This window comes from Schistocerca serialis, chromosome 10 (assembly GCF_023864345.2).
Source record: "Schistocerca serialis cubense isolate TAMUIC-IGC-003099 chromosome 10, iqSchSeri2.2, whole genome shotgun sequence".
Classification (NCBI taxonomy): domain Eukaryota; kingdom Metazoa; phylum Arthropoda; class Insecta; order Orthoptera; family Acrididae; genus Schistocerca; species Schistocerca serialis.
The window spans coordinates 82150057-82175309 of NC_064647.1; the positions used below are offsets into that span (position 1 = coordinate 82150057).

Consider the following 25253-nt stretch of genomic DNA (forward strand, 5'->3'; position numbering starts at 1 on the left):
TTTGGCCACTGGTGCCTTTTACCCTAGCCAGGTTGAGAGTCTGTATGCAGAAGCTGTCGAACTACTTATGCCATACTGCTGTGAGTTTCTCCTCAGCATGCTGTTCGTCTGCCATGCCTGGGCACCCATCCTATGCCTCCTCCTTCAATGACTCGTTTGACTTTCAGTATCAGGTGTGTCCCTCTTCTGTTACCTCCTGGAGTTCGATTTTGACTTTTTCTGCGGCAGTTTAACTTCATGCGACATGCCGCTATGCCAGTGGGTGTGAACCCTTCAGCACCTTGGCATCATGAGGTGGCCTGTGTTCGCCTTTGCCTTCATTCGTTTCCTAAGGGCAGTACTGCAGCCTCGCTCTGTCACCCTAAGTCTCTTGACCTTCACACAAAACTTCGCAATAGTGCTTTTGAGTACGCTGATGGTTCTCGGGCTGACCATAGTGTTGGGTGTACCTTGGTCATGGGCACTGACGTTTCTCCATATTGCCTTCCGGAACACTGTTCAGTATTTACAGCGGAGCTCTTTGCCCTCTATCAGGCCACTCAGTACATCGGGAGATACAGGCTTTTCAGTTGTCACCTGCTGAGTCTCTCTGTGCCCTTCAGTGCTTCTGTATGCCGTACACTGTCCATCCCTTAGCGCAACAGGTCCAGGAAAGCTGTCACTTACCCACTCTTGATGGAGCCACTGTGATGTTTGTGAGTTCCTGACCACGTCAGTCTGACAGGAAACGAGGCTGCTAATGCTGCTGCCAAGGGTGCAGTTCTCATACCTCAGCCTGCTAGTTATTACATTCCCTCCGATGATATCTGTTGCTATCTGTCAGCAGGTGGTGTCACTTTGGCATCACCACTAGTCCTCACTTCATGGGAAAAATCTTGGGGTTATTAAGCCTCTCCCAGCGGCTTGGACAACCTCCTCTTGGCGCTCTCACAGCGAGGAGATCATTTTAACTAGTTTGTGTATTGGGCACTGTCTTTTTAGCTATCGCCATTTGTTAAGTGGTGCTCCCCCACCACTTTGTGCTCATTGCCCTCAACATTTAATGGTTGGCCATTTCCTGCCCTTTTTTTTTTATATCCTGACAGTCTCACTTATGTTTGCCATCTGAGTTATCGACAGTTTTAGCGAACAATGCGGGGGCAGTCGACCATGTTCTACTTTTTATATGTCGTAGCAATATGGCGGATGACATTTAATCTTTAGGTTAGGACCTCCATTTCTCTATGGCACATTTTATTTATCTTGCTCCAAATCCCTGTTTTTAGTTGTCATCCCTTCTGTCGATTGGGCTTAACGTGTAGTCATCTTTAACTCCTTTTTTCGTCTTCATGTTCTATGTTTCTGAAATGGGCGCATGTGACCCTGCTTGTTTCTGCCTGTTAAAAAAATAAAACAGTGCCATGGTGCTATTTTCCAGCAGGTCAGAGCTCATCCACACATGCCATGCTTGTGTATGAACTGTCTGTTTGATGGTAAGGTACGCTCAAGCCGGCGAGGTCCCAAGACCTGTCCCAGACGTAACACGTGTGTTACCAGCTCGGACATCAACTCGTCCCTGTGCCAGCAGCTGCAGGCCAACTTGCCCCTGGAGAGGAGGCATCTGCTTTGGCAGCCTTACCAACTAAATTGGTGCATGCATCTAGGGCGGTAGTGCAACGCCATATTGATAAGTGAGCTCTTACTGCTGAGTTATTTAAAAATTTGAATCGATTTCCTAATCACTGAAGTAACATCACATATCCCGTCAACCCATGAAGTTTCATTTCATTTTATCCTTCCCTTCCGGGTGCTTCATTCTTTCTTTCATCAGGCGTAGATAAATTTTTTGCATTTGTAAAAGTTTCCTATTAGAGGATTGGCAGGCACAATGCTTTACACAGTGGAAGTGACAACACGGTAGGAGCCGACAATGCAAGTTCAGTTGCCATTTGTGTATTTCTGATGGGAGCAGTCCAGCCCGCACACTGGCAACTGCCGTCTGCTTTAAGTAGGATGGTAAATAGCATTGTTGTTACTTTGCTTAGCTTGGTCACTTACAGCATTTTAATTATTCTGTTTCTTTTTTATTGAGACCAAATTTCTTGACTTGCACATGAAACACATTGTTTTTTCACTATTGTTCTGGTTCTGGTAAAACCAATATGTGGACTCTGAATATTTTTGACTCTGTATCAAAGCATAGTGCATCTGGATATTTCTTTTATTGTATGAGCTGTTGATACATTTATTTCTATTTGCATCTAATACTTCATTGAAAGTGCTATGTGTCACTGAGGCAGTCATTTTTTCCATTTACAGATTTATATTGGGATGAATGTACTTTTTAATAAGTCACTTCAGTGTATTAATTAATATGAAAATAATTAGTAGTGACAACATCTGGTGGTATCAGGGGTAGTAAATTGGACCATAAATGTGTGAATTTGACTGGTTGAGGTGCAGACAGGGACAAGGAAAATACTGTTACACATTGAGCTTTTGGCCAAAGCCTTCTTCAGAAAGACACATGCGCGCGCGCCGACACACACACACACACACACACACACACACACACACACACACACACACACACTCTCTCTCTCTCTCTCTCTCTCTCTCTCTCTCTCTCTCTCTCTCTCTCCCTCTCCAGCTGCTATAAGCAGAATGCAACTGTCATATTGAATAAAAGCAGGAATCCAGAGGGTGGCAGAAGTAGTGGGCGGATGCATTGGGCACATCTTGCAGCTGGGTCTTCTGTGGGGATATGATCCCTGTGGCAAGAGATTGGATTGGGAGTGGTACAGGGATTGACCAGCATGTTGTGGAGGTTAGTTGTGTGACGGAACACTACTTCAGTAGGTATGGGAAGGATCATGGGTAGCATGATTTCAGGGCATGAGGATAGCTAATGGAAGCCCTGACAAAGGATCTGGTTCAGTTGTTCCACTCTGGAGTGATACTGTGTGACGAAAGGGGTGCTCCTTTGTAGCTGATTCTTGGGGGTGGTAGGACGACTTGGGTGTGTGTGTGTGTGTGTGTGTGTGTGTGTGTGTGTGTGTGTGTGTGTGTGTGTGTGTGGGGGGGGGGGGGGGGGGTATGGCAAGGGAAATCTGTTTGTGGATTAGGTCTGGGGGATTATGCCTGACTGTGAAGGCCTTTGTGAGACTTCTAGCTTATGAGGTTAGGGAATTCTTGTCACTGCAGATACGCTTTCCTCAAATGGCCAGGCTTTATGTGGGGGGGGGGGGGGGGGGGGGGATTTTTAATGTGGAAGGGATGGCATCTGTCGAAATGCAGGTATTGCATATCTGTGACCATTTATGCTGCTCTTCTTTGTACATGTTCAACATCCCCTCTTCCTCTTACTGGTATGGGTCCCACTACTTCAGCAGTAGTCTAGGTTGGGTTACATGAGTAAGTAAACTTCTCTGTAGACTGATGGCATGTACCTAGTTTTCTACCAATAAGCCAAAGTCTGCCACCAGCTTTACCTACAGTTGAGCCTATGTGATGGTACCATTTCACATCTGCATAAAGACAAAGGTATTTGTATGAGTTGGCAGATTCCAGTCCTAATCTGTTGATATTGTAGTCAAAGGACACTACATTTTTAGTTTTGTGAACTGCAAAATTTTATGCTTCTGAATATTCAAAGTGAATTGCCCACCTTGGCTTCAATTCAAAATCTTATCAAGTTTTGACTGAATATTGGTGCAACTTTTTTCTGGCAGGACATTATTACAGATAACTCCATCTACAAAAATTCCACAAGTCTGCAAAGATCATTAACATACAACATGAACAGCAAGGATACCAACACACTTCCCTGTGCACATCTGAAATTACATCTACATCTCTCAGGACTCTCCATCCAAGATAACATGCATTCTCCCTACCAAGAGACCCTCAGTTTAGTCTCAAATTTCAACAACATAGCTGTAGGATAGATTGCTACTCATCGTACAGATGATTCAAGACTCTACAGCAAATGGATATTGACAATAGTTCTGTGGGTCACGTCTGCTACCCTTCTTGTAGACAGGTGCGTCCACAGTGTATTATAATTAATAGAGGAACAACTGGATTGCAAATTCAGCATAGAATTTGATATGGATTTCTGTGTGTCCTAGAGTTTTGTTCAATTTCAGTGTTTGCAGCTGTTTCTCAACACTACTGACACTATCATTTGTTTCACCCATAACTTCAGTGATGCAGGAATTACCAGTAAAGTGGGTCAGTACTCTTAGTGAAAGAACGTTTGAAAACAGGAATTAGTTCCTGTCTTACGATGAGTGTCTAGACACTGACTTTGTCCAGAATTTCTTTGGGTTTTGTGAGAAATCTTTAGATAGTATTCTGCTGTGGCAGTTGTTGGAGGCTTCAAAGCCAAACGTGTTTCATTCTGCACCACTCTATCTATAACCCTACGCTTTTTGCACATACTATTCAGTAGTCTGCATCTTCAGAACACATGTAATCAACCTTTTTTATGTACCACCCACTTTCGCTTCTCTGTTAGTAATAAAAATAGTGTTGTTAGTAATAAAAATAGTGTAACTGCCCATCGGTTCCACAGTAATGACAATTTTTAATGTAGAGAAGTAACTTTAGTGTTATAAAATTTATGTGGTGGAGCTACAGCAAGTTAAGTCATATTATAATAATAATAATAATAATAATAATAATAATAATAATAATAATAAACCCCGTGGAGGCCCGGCAAAAGAATAGGCCTCCGGTATGTTCTGCCAGTCGTAAAAGGCGACAAAAAGAACAAACCACTAATAGGGCTAACCCCCCTTTTAGTGTGATTAGTTGGTTCAGGACAGAACTAATGAAGCCTCGGACAAGCGCCGTCATGGTCGGGGACGACGCTTGAACCCTATGCCCGCCCACAATGGTAACGACACTGCTAGCCAACTGGAAAATGATTTAAATCCAAATAGAGGTGTTTTGCAGGATATGCTTCCTGCAACCACCCTAGAAGGAAAACAAAGACAGAGGATGAGATGGTCAGATGAAGTTAATCGACACCTCATGTTCTGTTATTACCAAGCAACAAACCTAGGAACCAACACAACTGGATACAGATCACAAGTATACACAACATTTATTACCAGGTACCCAGAATTAAAATTTTTAACAGAACAACGACTAGCTGATCAGATCCGTGTAATAATAAAAAATAACAGGATACCCCAGTCAGAATTAGATAACATCAAACAACAAGTACAACAAATACTGGAACAAAATAATGTGCAATCAGAAGAAGAAGAAAATACAGTAATGGACTCAAACATCCCAGAGCAAACAAACAAAGAACAACACGCACCAATTAAACAATCAGAGGAAAACGAAATCTTAAGACAGCCAACAGAACAAGCACAAATAGAACACAATGTGACACAGATATTAGATATAGAAGAAAAATTTCAGCTAACATATATAGAATACAAAGACACAAATACAGACATTAGACCATTCTTGCATAGACCACCAAATAACCCACAAGTCGAAACAACAATAAAAATTATCAACACAATCATACACAACAAAATAAATGAAAACACAACTATGGAAGAGTTACAACTACTGGTATATATAGGAGCACTCACTACACTAAATATACACACTAGGCAGAGATCAGAACCAACCAACACACAGAAGAAACCCACAAAACCAGCATGGCAACACAGGCTACAGATCAAAATAGAAAAACTGAGAAAAGACATCGGACAGCTAACACAATTTATAAGAAATGAAATCTCGGAAAAAAAAACGAAAAAGGTTAGGTAAAATCTCACAACAAGAAGTGACAGAGCAATTAGACGAAAAGAAGCAGAAATTACAAGCATTGGCCAAACGACTCAGAAGATACAAAAAAAGTGAAAATAGAAGGAAACAAAACCAAACATTCAACACAAACCAAAAGAAATTTTACCAGACAATAGATAACACACACATTGAAATAAACAATCCACCAAACATAACAGACATGGAACACTTCTGGAGCAACATATGGTCAAACCCGGTACAACATAACAGGCATGCACGGTGGATACAAGCAGAAACAGACACATACAAGATGATACCACAAATGCCTGAAGTGACAATTCTGCAACATGAAGTCACCCAAGCAATTAATTCTACTCACAATTGGAAAGCCCCTGGAAATGATAAAATAGCAAATTTCTGGTTAAAGAAGTTCACCTCAACATATTCACATCTAACTAAATTATTTAACAGTTACATTGCAGACCCATACACATTCCCTGATACACTTACACATGGAATAACTTATCTGAAACCTAAAGATCAAGCACACACAGCGAACCCAGCTAAATATCGCCCCATAACATGCCTACCAACAATATACAAAATATTAACTTCAGTCATTAAACAGAAACTAGTGACACATACAACACAGAACAAAATTATAAATGAAGAACAAAAAGGCTGTTGCAAAGGAGCACGAGGATGTAAAGAGCAACTGATAATAGATGCAGAGGTGACATATCAAGCTAAAACTAAACAAAGGTCGCTACACTACGCATACATCGATTACCAAAAAGCTTTTGATAGTGTACCCCACTCATGGTTACTACAAATATTGGAAATATATAAAGTAGATCCTAAATTGATACAGTTCCTAAACATAGTAATGAAAAACTGGAAAACCACACTTAATATCCAAACAAATTCAAATAATATCACATCACAGCCAATACAGATTAAGCGTGGAATATACCAAGGAGATTCATTAAGTCCTTTCTGGTTCTGCCTTGCTCTGAACCCACTATCCAACATGCTAAATAATACAAATTATGGTTACAATATTACTGGAACATACCCACACAAAATCACACATTTGCTATACATGGATGATCTAAAACTACTGGCAGCAACAAATCAACAACTCAACCAATTACTAAAGATAACAGAAGTATTTAGCAATGATATAAATATGGCTTTTGGAACAGACAAATGTAAGAAAAATAGCATAGTCAAGGGAAAACACACTAAACAAGAAGATTACATATTGGATAACCACAGCGACTGCATAGAAGCGATGGAAAAAACAGATGCCTATAAATATCTAGGATACAGACAAAAAATAGGAATAGATGATAGAAATATTAAGGAAGAGCTAAAAGAAAAATATAGACAAAGACTAACAAAAATACTGAAAACAGAATTGACAGCAAGAAACAAGACAAAAGCTATAAATACCTATGCTATACCAATATTGACCTACTCATTTGGAGTAGTGAAATGGAGTAACACAGACCTAGAAGCACTCAATACACTTACACGATCACAATGCCACAAATATAGAATACATCACATACATTCAGCAACAGAAAGATTCACATTAAGCAGAAAGGAAGGAGGAAGGGGATTTATCGACATAAAAAACCTACATTATGGACAGGTAGACAATTTCAGAAAATTCTTTCTAGAACGAGCAGAAACTAGCAAAATACACAATCACCCACATAAATACATCGGCTACACCACTACAATTTCATAACCACCTCTACAACCCTTTAGATCACATAACATCAACAGATACAAAGAAAGTAAATTGGAAAAAGAAAACACTACAAGGCAAGCACCCGTATCATCTAACACAGCCACACATCGATCAAGACGCATCCAACACATGGCTAAGAAGAGGCAATATATACAGTGAGACAGAAGGATTCATGATTGCAATACAGGATCAAACAATAAACACCAGATATTACATCAAGCATATTATTAAAGATCCCAATACCACAACAGATAAATGCAGACTTTGCAAACAACAAATAGAAACAGTAGATCACATCACAAGCGGATGTACAATACTAGCAAATACAGAATACCCCAGAAGACATGACAACGTCGCAAAAATAATACATCAACAGCTTGCCTTACAACATAAACTTTTAAAACAACACGTTCCTACATACAAGTATACACCACAAAATGTACTGGAGAATGATGAATACAAATTATACTGGAACAGAACCATTATAACAGATAAAACAACGCCACATAACAAACCTGACATCATACTCACCAATAAAAAGAAGAAATTAACACAACTAATTGAAATATCCATACCCAATACAGCAAATATACAGAAGAAAACAGGAGAAAAAATTGAAAAATACATCCAACTGGCTGAGGAAGTCAAGGACATGTGGCATCAGGATAAAGTTGACATTATACCACTTATACTTTCAACTACAGGAGTCATACCACGCAATATCCACCAGTACATCAATGCAATACAGCTACATCCAAACTTATATATACAACTTCAGAAATCCGTAATTATTGATACATGTTCAATTACCCGAAAGTTCCTAAACGCAATGTAACATATACCGTACAGTTAAAAGGAAGTGACGCTTGATCAAGGTCCGCGTCACTTTCATTCCGAACCAGACCTAAGGTCTGAGAAAGGAAAGATAATAATAATAATAATAATAATAATAATAATAATAATAATAATAATAATAATAATAATAATAATAATAATAATAATAATGACCTACTAACTGCTTTATCAAAATTTTATGAAATACTAATGAAAATATTTTTATATCTGCTATTGCCCACTGTGAAAGATGTAAAACCCACTAATGTGCAGTAGGGACCAGGCTCACTACCACTGATTCAGAAATTTTTTACAATGGCTGTATACCTCCCATCATGAACTATTCTACTCAGTACATAGCTGTGAAGTGCATGGCCAACTAATCTTTCAACTTGAGCCATGGCTCTTCTACACCAGGAGCAGCCAGAAACTCCGCATGCAGATGGTGCCCTGGCATGCAGATCACTGTCTGTACTCTGTTTGCACACTTCTGCCACCATTCTGCTATGTTGTCTGAGTGGGTGAACTGTAAATGTACCACTTAGACAGCAGAACAGCTTGCTACCATGTTTTGCTATATAAGAAAATTTGAAAAACTTAAGCTATGTCTCATGAAGAGAAGTGTTATACTGTTACTGACTGTTGGCACAAGAGCATACACCTGGAAGAAAAGAGGAAAAAAAAAAAGTTTGCAACTGCATTGCACCAGTAATATTGTGCAAGCCACATTGTTCCGTATAAAATTCTTACAGTGTTTCAACTGAGATACAGAAAGAGGCAAAAACAAATAGTCTCTATAGCATGCTCTGAGGGATGGACTAATATTATCACAATTACATGTGAAAGAAAAAATTCTCTACTGATTGTGCCGTGGCTACAATTTTTAACAAAATGAATCAAAAACAAAACAAAATTCTCATCATTATGTAATTGCTTTTGCTTTGCTGAAGCCAGAATAAAATTGATATTGGTGCAAATGTCACACACACAAGTTGATTAAAAAAGGATATACCTTTGGCTGCAGATGGACAAGTGCACATTCAACTAATATCACAAACTGGTTTGAAAACATCTGAAAAACAGATGCAAGGTTGACAGTGTTCTGAAAAAGATTTGGAAAACTGTTCCTGTATTTCTTCCAACACCAAAACAAATTGTACACACTTTTTTTAACACCAGAGAGATTAGGGAAATGGGTGGTCTTCTTTGTCCTATCCTTCATGCTGCTGGCACTGCTGTCCCCCTATCTACAGGTCCCCCTCTTGGCCAAGAATATACCAGTTGATGTCCAGGACCACTGACGGACACTGCAGTGATTTAAACAACACCCTTCATAGACCTCTTCACTTAAACGTCTCCATGCTAAGGCTCCGTACCATATTTAGCAGAGTAGAAAGGAACATTGTATTTCCTCCCTGGTGACGTATGCCTCTTCATTGCAGGTTTGGTTCAAGCTCCGTAGCCTTCTGAGTTGCCAACGACAGTCAACTGTCCAGGGTCTTAACCTCCAAGGTGCTCTGTGCACTGATCTATTGGTCCTTGCAGAACACCTCGTGACACACTTTGTGACAGCATCAGCACCCTCTTCCTGTCCTACTACCTTTCTCTGGCAGAAATGCAGAGTTAAAGCAGACCCCCCCCCCCCCCCCCCCCCCCCTCTGTTTCAGCCCACACTATGCTGAGCCCTATAATGAACCCTTCACTGAATGGGAATTCTTGCAGGCTCTTACCTCTTCATGAGATATAGACCCAGGCCCGGATTCCATCCGCAACCAATGATGGAACACTTGGACGTTCCCCAGAGGCGACATCTCCTCAGGGTCTTCAGCTGCATTTGGCTCACGGATGCTTTTCCGCCACAATGGCAAGACAATATAGTTATCCTCGTCCTTAAGCCTGGGAAGAACCAAATGTCTCTTGACAGCTACTGCTCGATTAACCTGACAGATGTACATAATAAACTGCTAGAGTGGATGGTTTAGATTATGTTGGATACATGAATCTCGGGACTTTTTGTCCCTCTATCAGAGTGGCTTCTGGGGAGGATGATCTCCAACTAACCATCTACTCAGATTGGAAACGGGCACCCAACAGCCTTTCTCTAACTGCCAGCATCTTGTTGCAGTCTGTTTTGACCAACATAAGGCATACGACATTGCTTGGCACCATCACATTTTAGTTACCCTCCATGACTGGGGCTTCTGTGGCCCCATTCAGATTTTTATATGAGAGTTTTTATCTCACTGGCTCTTCAGGGTTCAAGTTGGCATTTCACTCAGTGCCCCTCGGATTCAGAGGAATGGTATCCCACAGGATTCTGTCCTGTCACACACTTCCTCATAGTCATCAGTGGGCTTGAAACCTCTGTTGGGTCTCTGGTTACCCCGGTGTTGTACACTGACGATTTTTGCATATGGTGCAGCTCCCTCTCGGTAGCATCTGCTGAGCACTGGCTCCGAGGTGCCTCTGCATGGGCCACCTCCCGTTGCTCCCAGTTTTCTCCCTCCAAAACACAGGATATGCATTTTTGTCATCGACCCACAGTACACCCAGATCCAGAACTTTATTTAGGCGACCAGCTCCTCGATGTTGTAGCACAGTCCCATTTCTTGGGCCTTATTTTGAATAAAAAGCTGACGTGGCTGCCCCACATTAGTTACCTAAAGACTGCATGCATGCGGAAGCTTAATGCTCTCCATCTCCTGGCCCACACATCATGGGTTGCAGATCGTGCCACTCTTCTCCATCTTTACCGTCCTCTGCTATTGTCCAGACCAGATTATGGTAGTCAGGTTTATGGCTCAGTGGCTCCTTCTACTTTGTAACTACTTGACCTTGTTCACCATTGTGGGGTGCTGCATATGGCTATTGGTGCCTTTCGCACTAGTCCCGTTGAAAATCCCTCACAGCCCTATGGCTTTCTGGCACCTTGTGTGTGCTTTCCTTGCAAAGTTCAAGGGTGCCACCATCATCTACACTGATGGTTCTAAGACAATCGATAAGGTGGGATACGCTCCTACTGGGTTAGAACACCATTTATTGCTGGGTTCATGTAATGTGTTCACAGCAGAGCTTCTAGCCATTCACAAGGCCCTCCATTTTGCTTCTCAGGCCTCCGTCCGCAGTGTTTCAATTTGTTCAGACTCAATGAGCAGCCTGCAGGCTATCGACTGATGCTCATCACCCTTTGATCTTCGCTATGCATGACCTTCTGTCTGACCTTGGCCATGCCACCTGTTCTGTTGTCCTTCTCTGGGTCCCAAGTCATGTGGGCATCTGAGGGAATGAACTGGCTGGCTGTTTGGCTAGAGAAGCAGATACTTAACCCCTCCGTTTCCTTTCATGATTCTATCTGCAGATATGTGGATATACATCAACTCTCTCTTTGCCCGAAAGCGGAATGACATCTTGTGTGCCACTGCTCATGTTAATAAATTCTGCACTACCATGGAGTCTACTGCAGTTTGGTGCTCTTCCTTCCATTCCTCTCGGAAGGAGACCACTGCTTTATGCCATCTATGCATTGGTCATATCGGGCTCATCCATTGTTTCCTCCTGCACAACGATCGACCCCAACAATGTGGTTGTGGAGCCAGACTGACGGTATCCCACAAATTGGTGGAATGTCCCCTTCTTTCGGCCCTTTGTGCTAAGTATAGTCTTTCTGATTTATTAATTTTAATATTAGCAGATGATTCAAAGATGTTTTCTCCATGAAAGTGGTTTTTAATTCCAGATGTAATGGTTTACTTTTCTCTTGGAGCAGGGGCAGGTTGGTTGTAGTAGGGACCTCTCTGCATGTCTAGGACCCCATGACAACCATGGAAAGACCACCCTTTTTCCCAGTTTTTAGGTTGATCTCACCTTTTGTGCCTTTTACTGTGTGTGTGTTTTAATTTCATTATTGTATAATTTGACTCCCCTGACTTGATCTGTCCACTTTTAGCGGACACTCTTTCTTCTGTGAGTAACTTCGAAATTGCAGGACTGATGCCCTCATCGTTTGGTCCCTTAAACCCTCTTAATCAGTCAGTCCGTAGACATCCATTCCACAATGTGATTTTCATTTTAAATGCATCCACCTTTCCCATTAAATCATATGGTAATTGCTTGTCACCATTCAGCGTCTTACTGATTGAGTTCAAGTGTGTAATCAAGTCAGTTAAAAATGCAAGATCTGCATTTCATCTCAGATCTTCTAGCATTGGTTCCTGCTTTCCTTTTTCCTTCATAAGTCTTAACTCGAAAAATCATTCCATGTGTGTCACTTGACTTAGTAAATCACGTCTCCATACTGTTTCTGCAGTTCCATCAAAAACTGTTGAAACTGACTGTGTAATAACCGATAAAACTTTGAACAGCTTTCTGTTCTGACCACTAGTTTCATGACATCTTCTATACGTGCAAATTTAGCACAAAGTGCTTTTTGATGTATAAAACAATGAACTCCATACAATCCATCTGTTGATCGTCGTAGTCTTTTGTGCTACAATGCTACCAACCCAGTTTGTGTCCCTCGTATTGCTGCTCCATCATTAGTAACTGAGACCAACACATTCAAATTCAGATCAATGGCATCAATTGTCTCTCTAACAGCTTTCAGCAAGTCAATCCCTCTAATTATGTCTTTCATTGGCACCAAATCTAGCAGTTCTTCCTTCACGTACAAACTACTGTTGACTCCGCAATCATAAATCACTAGTTGTGCCATGTCCAGTATGCTGATCAACATGTCCAAAGCAATCAAGAACGCAGCGAGCTTGCTGGCACTGTCAATCAACTGTTTGTAGTCATCTGCTGCCATGAAGCTGTGCAGTGAATTATTGTGTTTCACAAAATACTAATTTTGGAAAACTTTTGTACTTCCAGTGGCATTAAAAGTTCTGATGCCTCAACAATGCACCATTTAATGAACTCATGATCGCTGAAAAGCTTATTAGCTCAAGCAATTTTGACTGCTGTTTTATAGCTTGCTTTTGTAGACTGGCTGGCTGGCTACAAGCAAGATAAAATCGACCGGACTGTAAACACATTGTATTTCTACAAAAAGATATGTGCAAATACAAACTGCACAAATACATTCATTTTCATGATTATCCACAGTGAGATTATATGAGATGATTATAAAATCTGTACTACTACTACTACTACTACTACTACTAGTAGTAGTAGTAGTAGTAGTAGTAGTAGTAGTAGTAGTAGTCTTGTTTGTGGTTCTTTTTCCATTCTACTATTTCATTGTTGCCAGTTTTAATGTTATGTTGTGTTTGCATAAGTTATGTGTGTGTTTTCCTGTCTTGTGTAACACTTTTTAGTTGAATAAAATTAAGAAAATAAAAAGTTAAGTTTGCCCTAGTATGTAAATAATTGAATTGCTTCTGTCAGCTTCTGCAGAAGTGATAGAGCTATTAACAGTGTCCCGTTTGTTCCTCATTATGGACTAGTCTTAAAAATGAAGCTGTAAAAATAAAAGATATTAGAATTTCTGTATGTATGTGAATTCACAGCAATGTTTAAAAGTTAACTGTCAAGCTTCTGAACTATAGTTGTCATCAAAGTTCAGAGCATCATTACATGTACTTTAGTAAACTGTTTCTTGATATGTAACTGATTTTTTTCCACAGCTGAAGACACAAGTGATGTAAAGGCTATTGTGCATGGAATTCTGGGGGGAATCCCTATTCCATTCCACATACCAAATCCTGATGCTTGCCAGAACTGTGGTTTAACTTGTCCTCTACATAAGGGAGGTACTTACACCTATTTCGAGAAACTGCCCATTAAGCGGGCATACCCGCAGGTCAGTGACAATATAGTGTGTATATTAGTGGTAATTTGTCTGTAAGTAGCATCATATGTTACTTAAGGGAATACATTCAAGCACGTTAACACAAATGTTTTCGTGTTGAACACTTACAATCCTTCCACGTTTTTACTAGTATGACCTTTTTATATGACTATCTTTATCTCTTAGTGCAAACCGCTCGTTGATGATCAGATTCTGTAGAACTACTGAACTGCAGGAACGTTGAGTACTAGATTTCACCTGCTCTTCCAAATATCTCGGGCATTTTCTAAGGGACTAATATCAGGTGGTTTAGTGGGTCAGTCGAGGTGTAAAAGGGTGCTAGGGTGTTTGTCAGGAACGTGTGCATACAGCCCTGTGAACATGGCTGCCTTGTACAGAAAATGGGAATGTCCACTGCATGCCCAACATGATTTTATATAAGGAATGGCAACTTGTGGTCACAGAGGATGTTCAAATAAACATCCTGGTAGCTGTTCATAGTAACCTGAATGAGTCGTCCCAGCCGATAGTACGAAAAACACCCTCAAAGCTACACAGAACCATCTCTGGCCTGAAAAACTCTTACCAAACATATTACAGGTTGAAAACCTCACTGGGCCACCGTGCATGCGATGCATTGAATAATTTGAAAAGAGGGAAATTTGTAAATTGAGAGACACACTACTTGTGCCCTCCCCCCCCCCCCCCCCCACCCCCCCAACCCCCCACCCCCCACCCCCCACCAGCCACAGTCCAGTTTCTGTATTGTGTGCCCACTGAAGACGTCCAGCTTTTCGGGTTGCATTTAACAATGGATTTTCCCAAGGTACCAGACTCCAGATGTTTATTGCATGCAGTTCCCTCCACAATATTAGCTTGGAAACTGGTTGAGATGGACTTGGATTCACTGTCAGCAGCCGTTCTTGTTGAATTTGAAACTAATTGTCATAGAGACTGTGTGAACTCGTTTCCAGTCCCTGTTAGTTAGGATCTTTCCTTGGCCACTGTTCTTACACGGGTGAGAATGGTGTATCATTCCTTGAACAGTCGGCAGGTATACACAAACTATTTGGGCAACTTCCTTCATGGTGTGGTGCGCACGTTCATTCTGTCGCGTCTTCATGTTGACCTGTCTTACAGCACTCGTGCCATACAGCTTGCTGGTACATACATACATACATACATATATACATACATACATACATACTGCTTCACTGCTATGATTTATGTCAGCAGTGCAGAGTCACATTATTACATTGTACCAGGTCTGCAATCTCTACAGTGCTTCAAATTGATCAATGTACTCTTTTAAGGAGATGGCTGATATTTTGCCCCATGTGCTTGTATTGTTTAGTGAAATCTACTGAATTGTCATTTTCAAAGGCTGTGTTAATTCCCACAAATTTTGGATATATTGACTGGATTTTAATTTCTTGTAGCTCTTGGCATTTCAGAATGTGTTACTTCCAGGACTTGGCAATTAGTTCTGTGCTCCAGTTTTGCCAAACATTTGTACATTCCTAACTGAAATAATGACATGTATGAGTCAGCCAGATGACGATGTTCAAAAATGTTTAATGTTGTCTGCCATAATGGAATTACGCTGGTCACAGGGCATTTATGACCAGCCGCTCTGCCAGGCACTTCAGGGTGAGTTGTAGAGTAGTCGTGTAGATGCAGAAACCTGAGTGCAGATACGTCAACAAAAGGGGAGTGCAGAAGTTGCTATGTAACAATCCCCCTATGGCTAGTTACCTTGCTGTCAGGTCAATGTTGTGCAACTCTGGGAGTGGCTGGTGGTGGGGGACCATATGAAGTGGTCAGTAAAAGAAACTGTTCGGCTGTGTCAAATCTTGTACCAGCAACACCATCATCATTCAGAATAGAGCATTGCCATTTAACAGAGGTTTATGTACTCCAGCAGTAGGACCCTTCACTTTGCTTATTTACCCTGTATACTACAATGTAATGGAGTGTTTTAAAAGTGAATTAAAATCAGTCTTGGCTCCAGTAAAATGTTTATAGGCAATGGTAACTGGTTTTGATCAAAATGTGTTCATGTTCAGGCATATTACACCATGATGGCAGGCGGTGGCAAGGAATGGAGCAGATATTGTGGATCCACGAAAATCAACTTACTTTTGTTGATCCATGGTATCTGCTCCATTCACTGCCTGCCTTCATGGTGTAATGTGATTTGAATGTGGTCACATGTTTCATCAATACTACCAATATTCACCATGAGATATGTTCTCAAAAATAATTAATAGACAGTATTTTATAATCTATAAGATGGGGAAAAAGCCTGCCCTCTATTTTAACTGATGAGACTAGTGTGAAAAAACTTCAAAATATTTTGCTGATTTTTAACCTATGCTGTTTGTAGTGTGTTTGAGAGGGACTGGCACATCTTTATGACATAACCCACCCATGTTTGTCTACTGTACATTAAGTCCCTTGTACTGAGTATGAAGTTTTGGGCCTGACAGTTTACATTATCTAAAATTGGAGGGATGGATGGATGGATGGATGGATGGATGGATGGATTGATTGATTGATTTTAAGAAATGTTTTATTCTAAGAGATATTTTATTCTTTGTTGTTTTTAAGCACACATGTAAGATTTGAGAAAGGGTATTACAAATCTTGATATAGTATGTCCATGTTAACACTATTTAACACTATCACCATTTACATAATCCGCCACACACCGTAAGGTGGCTCGCGGAGTATAGATGTAGATGTATAGATGTAGATAATTTTTGAAACCCAGAGTTTTTTTTATTTTATTTTTATTTACTTTTTTTGGAGGGGGGGCGGTAATACAGATAAATGTTGCGTTTTGCTGCCCTACTTCATCACCACCATGTTCTTATTACTGGTTTGTTCACTTCGTGAAATCATTTTTGCAGGTGTCTGTTGACGTGAAATGGCAGCTTGAGGACAGTAATGGCAAAGTAATTTGCTGTGCCCTGATCCCCAGTAGGATTAAGTGAGGCTACGTGTGGTTACAGTGGCTAAAATTTGGCTGTGATGTTCGCCCAGGCTCACATGGAAGATAAATTCTTTAGGACACCTGTCATCATTATTCCAGTTACCCTCCTTCATCAAGCAGACGTATGTGTTGAGATGACGATGATGGTAACCTGTTTTTCCCCCTTAAAATCTTTCATATGAACATGCTGTAGTTAATGCCACAATTGCCCAGTGACAGAAGGAGTAAACTGGAATTTTATCGGGCATACAATGATTTTATTCAGATTAATATATTTTTTGTATAATTCCTCTTAATATAGTTTGGAAATAAAATGTTTTAGCCTGAAAGCCTGTGATTTATCAAATTTCTTATTGTGTCAGTGATGATACTTCTTGTTGTCTGTACATGTATAAACAAACTTTATAATATTGATATTCCACATGTTAAAGTGTACATTTTAGAAAACTATTTTTCTTGTGAATGAGAATAAGTGTAATGTTTCTCAAAATTGTATAGCATTTGAAATGTAGAAAATTTCCTCTACACTAACCTTTGGCACAAGATGCAACTGACCAGAGCAAGCAACATAACTGCTCTCTGTGATACGGGCTACATTCTGTACTTGGATGCAACTATTTAGGTTTACCAGCTCTCATTTTAGTGGGCTCTAAATGCAGAAGTTGCCACATAAGCACAATACAGCACACATGTTGTATATGAGATTTAATGTGTGGAGGTTTATCATTTATTCTACACATTAGTGAAGCAGCCCTCAAGAGTGTTGTACAAATAAAAAAAAAGTTTTTACTTAGCTGATAACAGTAGCCATACACTTGTAAGGGTAAGTAGTGTGCCCTTTGCTTCCTCTGGCCCTTGAACCGAGTTATCCTTCAGCTTCTAGGGGGAGATACAATTTTATGTGGACTCAAAACCACTGTGTGTCTCGGCATTTGCATATTAACAGATCATTGGTGGAAGTGAAAAAGTAGTTCAGGGAGAGAAAAATCTTAGGATTGAATGGTGACTGAACTGCAGTCCTCAGAATCAGTCGCTTGACATTTAGCCATCTGGCTCCTCATTGTTGATCTGCATGGTAACTAGTTCTGTTAGGAAACTCCACAGTGGAATGAAAGCTTTTGATCACTATTAGGACCCACAAACTACTATTAAACAGTTTTATCATTGCTAGAAAACTTTGTAAAAGTTTGAAGATGAACATTTCTGCTTATGATTGCTAACAAATGTCAAATAACCCATGTTCAAAAGTTACATAAAGAATTTTTACCCACACCTCATCAAATGTTTTACAGTTACAAGCAAGTTCTTGAAATTGTATGTTTCTGAAGAGTGAACACTCTTTTGGGCCAGTGTGAGATCCTTTAAAGTGTTCTTATTCTTAATATTGAATTTGTGAACTGAGCTTCTGTTGAATATCTTTCTTCTTTGGTATATCTGTCTTAACAGGAAGTATGCTTTCCTTTGTACTGTGCCAGTTCTGGTAATCTGTTCCAGCTCCCCCCTCCCCGCCCCTGCCCTCTCCCTCTCTCTCTCTCTCTCTCTCTCTCTCTCTCTCTCTCTCTCTCTCTCTCTCTTTTTTCCTTGCAATCATTCCTTTGATGTGTCTTCATTGTGGATAATTTCTGTGCAGTATATGTCCCAGCCGAGACATTTTCTTCATTCTTACTGTTTCTGGCAGTTTCCATTCCTCTTCCATTACAAGGTGAGTGCTTGACCTCAAATTTCCAGAACCACACAAAAATGTGCTTATAATATAAATTTCTTATTCTAGAAACAGCCGTGAACAAAATTGCACATTTTGCCATGAGAGAAATTAGAATGAGCGTGAAGAAACAAAATATCAGTGTAATAGGACAGCTTGTGGTTTTTATGTGTAATACCTGTAGAGACTGAGCATTAGGTGAAGCGGTTTCCTTCTTTGGGTTGACAATCTTCAACTGCCAAACAAAGATCAGTCAAATCCTTGCTATCATGTTTACTAAGTTCATTAAATAGCTCCTGGTCATACGTACGAAATCATTTGGGCACTCTGAACAATTGCAGACATAACTTTGTAAAGAAACCACTGCACACAACACACTGAGTAACATGGACAGCAAAATGGCTTATTACAAATCCACGTGCTTCCTACAGAACAATCAAACAGGACAAATGTGGAGTAGGATGTGCAGGCTGTCAGACTATCACTTTCGTTTATGAACAGGTATCGGCGGCTGTTGTATGACTGAACTCGTAGTGAGGGCACAGGTTCATTGGTCCATCAAATGGTATGTGTCATGCTTAAAGGGTTAAGGTTTCTACTGCCTCTGCTTGTGCATTTTAATCACATTTGGCTTATATTTTCCACAGAATGTAAATATTCTTTCACTTGTCAAAGAGAAAGTTAAAGTGTAGGAATTCTACATATGTCTAGTAACCCTAAGTGTGAACGGAATTCACTCAGTGTGTTAAAGATCATTGGAAAATAAGGGATTGTGCCAAAATGTAGGAAATGGGATTCTGGAGGGACATCTGTAAATTTGCCTTGTACTAGTTGTTTTATGTGACACATAAATTGCAAATTATCTGTGTGTTTACATTATCTGTATTTTTTTAAAAAAAAGCTTTGCCACTCTTTACATGAGAAGATTGTAGCTTCCACCCCTTTAGAAATATAAAACTTAACTGCGGTTCAGGCTAGTCAACGATCAAGAAGACATAGTATGGCTCTACATTCTTAGGAGGGGGTTGTACACAGCTATGCATATGTCCTAATAGCAGCACCAGCTCGCTAAAATAGGTTGTAGCAGGTAAGAACCAACAACACATACAAGGTTAAACATACATTACAAAAATAAATATTATAAAGTAAATGGTAAATTGGTGGAAACAAATAAGTAAATAAATGAGGTCTACACAATGGCAAAGTTACATTAAAATGCTAAAGATACAATGGCCATGCATCAAGTAACTAAAAAGTTACACTGTGAAGGAAGGCAATAGAATTGTGGCTGGGTGCAGTTACGATAGTGTGAATAGTGAATAAGACTTGACAGAGTCTCCAACTAAATATGCTACTATGAAAGCATAACCAATAACAACCAAGTCTTGGCTATACAATAAAGTTCATTAGTGATGCTGCTTCACTGCATGCAGTACTTCATCAAGAAATACAACTGCCACTTAAACAAATTTACAGCCCTTGAAAGTAGTGTGAAAATTTACGTCTACATATGCTGCTCTTACGAGGTGCATTCAAGTTCTAAGGCCTCCGATGATTTTTTTTTTTTTTTTTTTTTTTTTCCCCCCTTCTCCGGACAGGAAAGAGATAGAAACATCCGCATTGTTTTAAAATTAGGCCGCGTTCATTGTCAATACGTCACAGAGATGGCAGCACCGTACGGCAGATGGAATTTTACCGCCAGCGGCGAGAATGAGAACTGTTTTAAATACTTAAAATGGCGACGTTTTCCTTACTTGAACAGCGTGCAATCATTCGTTTTCTGAATTTGCGTGGTGTGAAACCAATTGAAATTCATCCACAGTTGAAGGAGACATGTGGTGATGGAGTTACGGATGTGTCGAAAGTGCGTTCGTGGGTGCGACAGCATGAATGGGACTTTCTTTTCGTTGGTTGTGACAATGGATGAGACGTGGATGCCATTTTTCAATCCAGAAACAAAGTGCCAGTCAGCTCAATGGAAGCACACAGATTCACTGCCACCAAAAAAATTTCAGGTAACCGCCAGTGCTGAAAAAATGGTATCCATGTTCTGCGACAGCGAGGGCGTAATCCTTACCCATTGCATTCCAAAGGGCGCTACGATAACAGGTGCATCCTACGAAAATGTTTTGAAGAACAAATTCCTTCCTGCACAGCAACAAAAATGTCCGGGAAGGGCTACGCGTGTGCTGTTTCACCAAGACAACGCACCCGCACATCAAGCTAACGTTACGCAACAGTTTCTTCGTGATAACAACTTTGAAGTGATTCCTCATGCTCCCTACTCATCTGACCTGGCTCCTAGTGACTTTTGGCTTTTTCCAACAATGAAAGACACTCTCCGTGGCCGCACATTCACCAGCCGTGCTGCTATTGCCTCAGCGATTTTCCAGTGGTCAAAAAAGACTCCTAAAGAAGCCTTCACCGCTGCCATGTAATCATGGCATCAACGTTGTGAAAAATGTGTACATCTGCAGGGCAATTACGTCGAGAAGTAACGCCAGTTTCATTGATTTCGGGTGAGTAGTTCATAAGAAAAAAAATGGGAGGCCTTAGAACTTGAATGCACCTCGTAAATTCTAACACCTGTGTGGCTGACTTGGTATCCAGTTCAACTTCTGCTGGAGGCTCCCAACCACTCCAAATTCTCACCCAACGCCACTGAGTGCTTGCCAAAACACACAAAGGTTGTTCAAATGACGTTTACTACAATAAGTTCTACACAATGTGTCAATTTCTCTCAGATGGAGGGTGGTAGACAGAAATTAGTGTGTGACTGATTTCTTCTCTCTTGGGGCCAAAAAAAAAAAAAAACAAAAAAAAAGTCCAGATTTTTAGGTGAATTGTGTTCCACTGTCAGACAGGATTGTCTTAGGTACACCAACATTTGGAAAATAGTCTCCCACAATTTTTGAAATGGTGATCTTACTTGATGCCTTCTTGATTGAGAACAGCTTTACAAACTTTGAAAATAAATGTACAACATACATAAATGTAACAGAAGCTGCCTCTAGTTTTTGCTCATAGTCCTTGGATATCCACTGCTACAAGATCCATTTGTTTCTTTGGTACGATGTTCTGCACGAGCACTCTGCATGTTGCATTACGAATTTTAACACTCTGGCACCTATCACCAGTTGCAAATTTTTCCTTGCCCTTCTCGCAAATTATGAAAATACGCATATTCCTGACTCCTTTGAATACATTTTAAAGCCCTACAATCACTGGGTCTTTCATGTACATAGTAAAAACTTCTAGATATTGATGAGACCAACATAATTTCAGATTGTCACTATCGACTCTAGTTCTTCCAAAAAGAATTCATTTGTACACTTTGTTGTACTGATCGACCTTTTCCTCTCTCTTTGTTCCTGTGTTGTTTTTACTAATTTCCAATAATGGCAATAGCTCTGATTTCTCCTTATGTCATTTCTGTAAAGCCTTTCAAGTAAACCATTTTGAATTCCTTTTCACAGTCCACACTACTATTTTCCAATTCACCACCACAGGTTTCTTGTATTTAATAGTATAGTCAAATTGTTCAAGAGATAATGCCCACTACTCTGATACAGTTTACACCCTTGTGGGTGAATCAGTGCTTTGTGACCTGAATGAACTATGACTTTGTTACCAAATAAATAGTTCTTAAAGCTGTTGAAAGTCCACTACATAGCTAAGAATTCTTTTCTGGAATAATATAACTTTTTTCTTATTACGATGAAGTTCTGCCGACAAAAGCTATGTATCTTTGTTCGAGGTAACCATCAACTATTTTTTCCTGAAGTAAATTAGCTCCCACCTGGGTGTCATTGCCATCCATCATAATGCAAAAAGAAACTGACAAATCTGGTTTGCATAAAATTCAGCTTTCAAACCCAAATAGAATTTTTGTTTAATAAATTACACTACTGGCCATTGAAATACCTACACCATGAAGATGAGGCGCTACAGACGCGAAATTTAACTGACAGGAAGATGATGATGTGATATGCAAATGATTAGCTTTTCAGAGCATTCACACAAGGTTGGCGCCGGTGGCGACCCCTGCAACATGCTGACATGAGGAAAGTTTCAAACAGATTTCTCATACACAAACAGCAGTTGACCAACGATCCCTGGTGAAATGTTGTTGTGATGCCTCGTGTAAGGAGGAGAAATGCGTACCATCACGTTTCCGACTTTGATAAAGGTCGGATTGTAGCCTATTGCGGTTTCGGTTTATCGAATCGCGACATTGCTCCTCGCGTTGGTCGAGATCCAATGATCGTTAGCAGAATATGGAATCGGTGGGTTCAGGAGGGCAATATGGAATGTCGTACTGGATCCCAACGGCCTCGTATCACTAGCAGTCGGGATGACAGGCATCTTATCAGCTTGGATGTAATGGATAGTGCAGCCACGTCTCGATCACTGAGTCAACAGATGGGGACGTTTGCAAGACAACAACCATCCGCACGAACAGTTCGATGACATTTGCAGCAGCATGGACTATCAGCTCAGAGACCATGGCTGTGGTTACCCTTGACGCTGCATCACAGACAGGAGTGCCTGCGATGGTTTTCAAATGATTAACCTGGGTGCATGAATGGCAAAACGTCATTTTTTTCGGATGAATCCAGGTTCTGTTTACAGCATCATGATGGTCGCACATCACGGTGAACGCACATTGGAAGCGTGTATTCGTCATCGCCATACTGGCGTATCACCCGCTGTGATGGTATGGGGTACCATTGGTTACATGTCTCGGTCACGTCTTGTTTGCATTGATGTCACTTTGAACAGTGGACGTTACAATTCAGACGTGTTACGACCTGTGGCTCTACCCTTCGTTCAATCCCTGCATTTCAGCAGGATAATGCACGACCGCATGTTGCAGGTCCTGTTCGGGCCTTTCTGGATACAGAAAATGTTCGACTGCTGCCCTGGCCAGCACATTCTCCAGATCTCTCACGAATTGAAAACGTCTGGTCAATGGTGGGCGAGCAACTGGCTCATCACAATACGCCAGTCACTACTCTTGATGAACTGTGGTATCAACTCTATCTTTCATACATGTTATTGATGTTCTTGAACTAAAAGCTTTCATGGGCTTGCTTGTATTCACAGCAATCTTCAAATTTGACAATGAATCCATAGATAATTTTTTCTCAATGCAGGGAAGCAGACACACTGAGGTGCCAAGGAAACTGGTATAGGCATGCATATTCAAATACAGAGAGCCAGCCGAAGTGGCCGTGCGGTTAAAGGCGCTGCAGTCTGGAACCGCAAGACCGCTACGGTCGCAGGTTCGAATCCTGCCTCGGGCATGGATGTTTGTGATGTCCTTAGGTTAGTTAGGTTTAACTAGTTCTAGGTTCTAGGGGACTAATGACCTCAGCAGTTGAGTCCCATAGTGCTCAGAGCCATTTGAAATACAGAGATATGTAAACAGGCAGAATACCACGCTGTGATCAGCAACGCCTATGTAAGACGACAAGTGTCTGGTGCAGTTGTTAGATCGGTTAGTACTGCCACAATAGTAGGTTATCATGATTTAAGTGAGTTTTAACATGGTATTATAGATGACGCACGAGGAATGGGACACAGGATCTCCGAGGCAGCGATGAAGTGGGAATTTTCCTGTATGACCATTTGATGAGTGTACCATGAATATCAGGAATCTGGTAAAACAGCAAATCTCTGATATTGCTGCAACCCGAAAAAAATCCTGCAAGAACGGGACCAACGACAACTGAAGTGAATCGATCAGCATGACAGAAGCTCAACCCTTCCGTAAATTGCTGTAGATTTCAATGCTAGGCCATCAACAAGTGTCAATGTGCAAACTATTCGATGAAACATCATCGATATGGGATTTCAAAGCCGAAGGACCACTCGTGTACCCTTGATGACTGCATGGCACAAAGCTCTTCGCCTCGCCTGGGCCCATCAACACCAACAGTGGACTGTTAATGACTGGAAACATGTTGCCTGGTCAGACAAGTCTCATTTCACATTGTAAAGCGGATGGCTGTGTATGGGCATGGAGACAATATCATGAATCCATGGACCCTGCATGTCAGCTAGGGACTGTTCAAGCTGGTGGAGGCTTGGGTCGTGTGCAGTTGGAGTGATATGGGACTCCTGATATGGCTAGATATGAATCTGACAGGTTACATGTACTTAATAATCCTGTATGATCACCTGCATCCATTGTGCACTCCAACGGACTTGGGCAATTCCAGCAGGACAATGCGACAACTGACACATCCAGAATTGCTACAGAGTGGCTCCAGGAACACACTTCTGAGTTTAAAACATCTGCTGGCCACCAAACTCCCCAGACATGAACATTATTGAGCATATCTGGCATACCTTGCAATGTGCTGTTCAGAAGAGATCTCTACTCCCTCGTACTCTTACGGATTTATGGACAGCCCTG

The 25253-nt window shown here is 40.8% G+C and overlaps 1 protein-coding gene across 2 annotated transcripts in view; it reads left to right on the plus strand.

Moving 5' to 3' along the window:
* The window catches only part of LOC126424823 (NPC intracellular cholesterol transporter 2 homolog a-like), a 37691-nt gene extending 20232 nt beyond the window's left edge, over positions 1-17459 (plus strand). For both annotated transcript variants that reach the window (XM_050087617.1, XM_050087618.1), the window contains exons 3-4: positions 13972-14147; positions 17048-17459. In XM_050087617.1, coding sequence (XP_049943574.1) covers positions 13972-14147; positions 17048-17131 — 260 coding nt within the window. In that variant the 3' untranslated portion in view covers positions 17132-17459. The remainder of the gene's footprint in view (positions 1-13971; positions 14148-17047) is intronic.
* The last annotated feature ends 7794 nt before the right edge of the window (positions 17460-25253 follow it).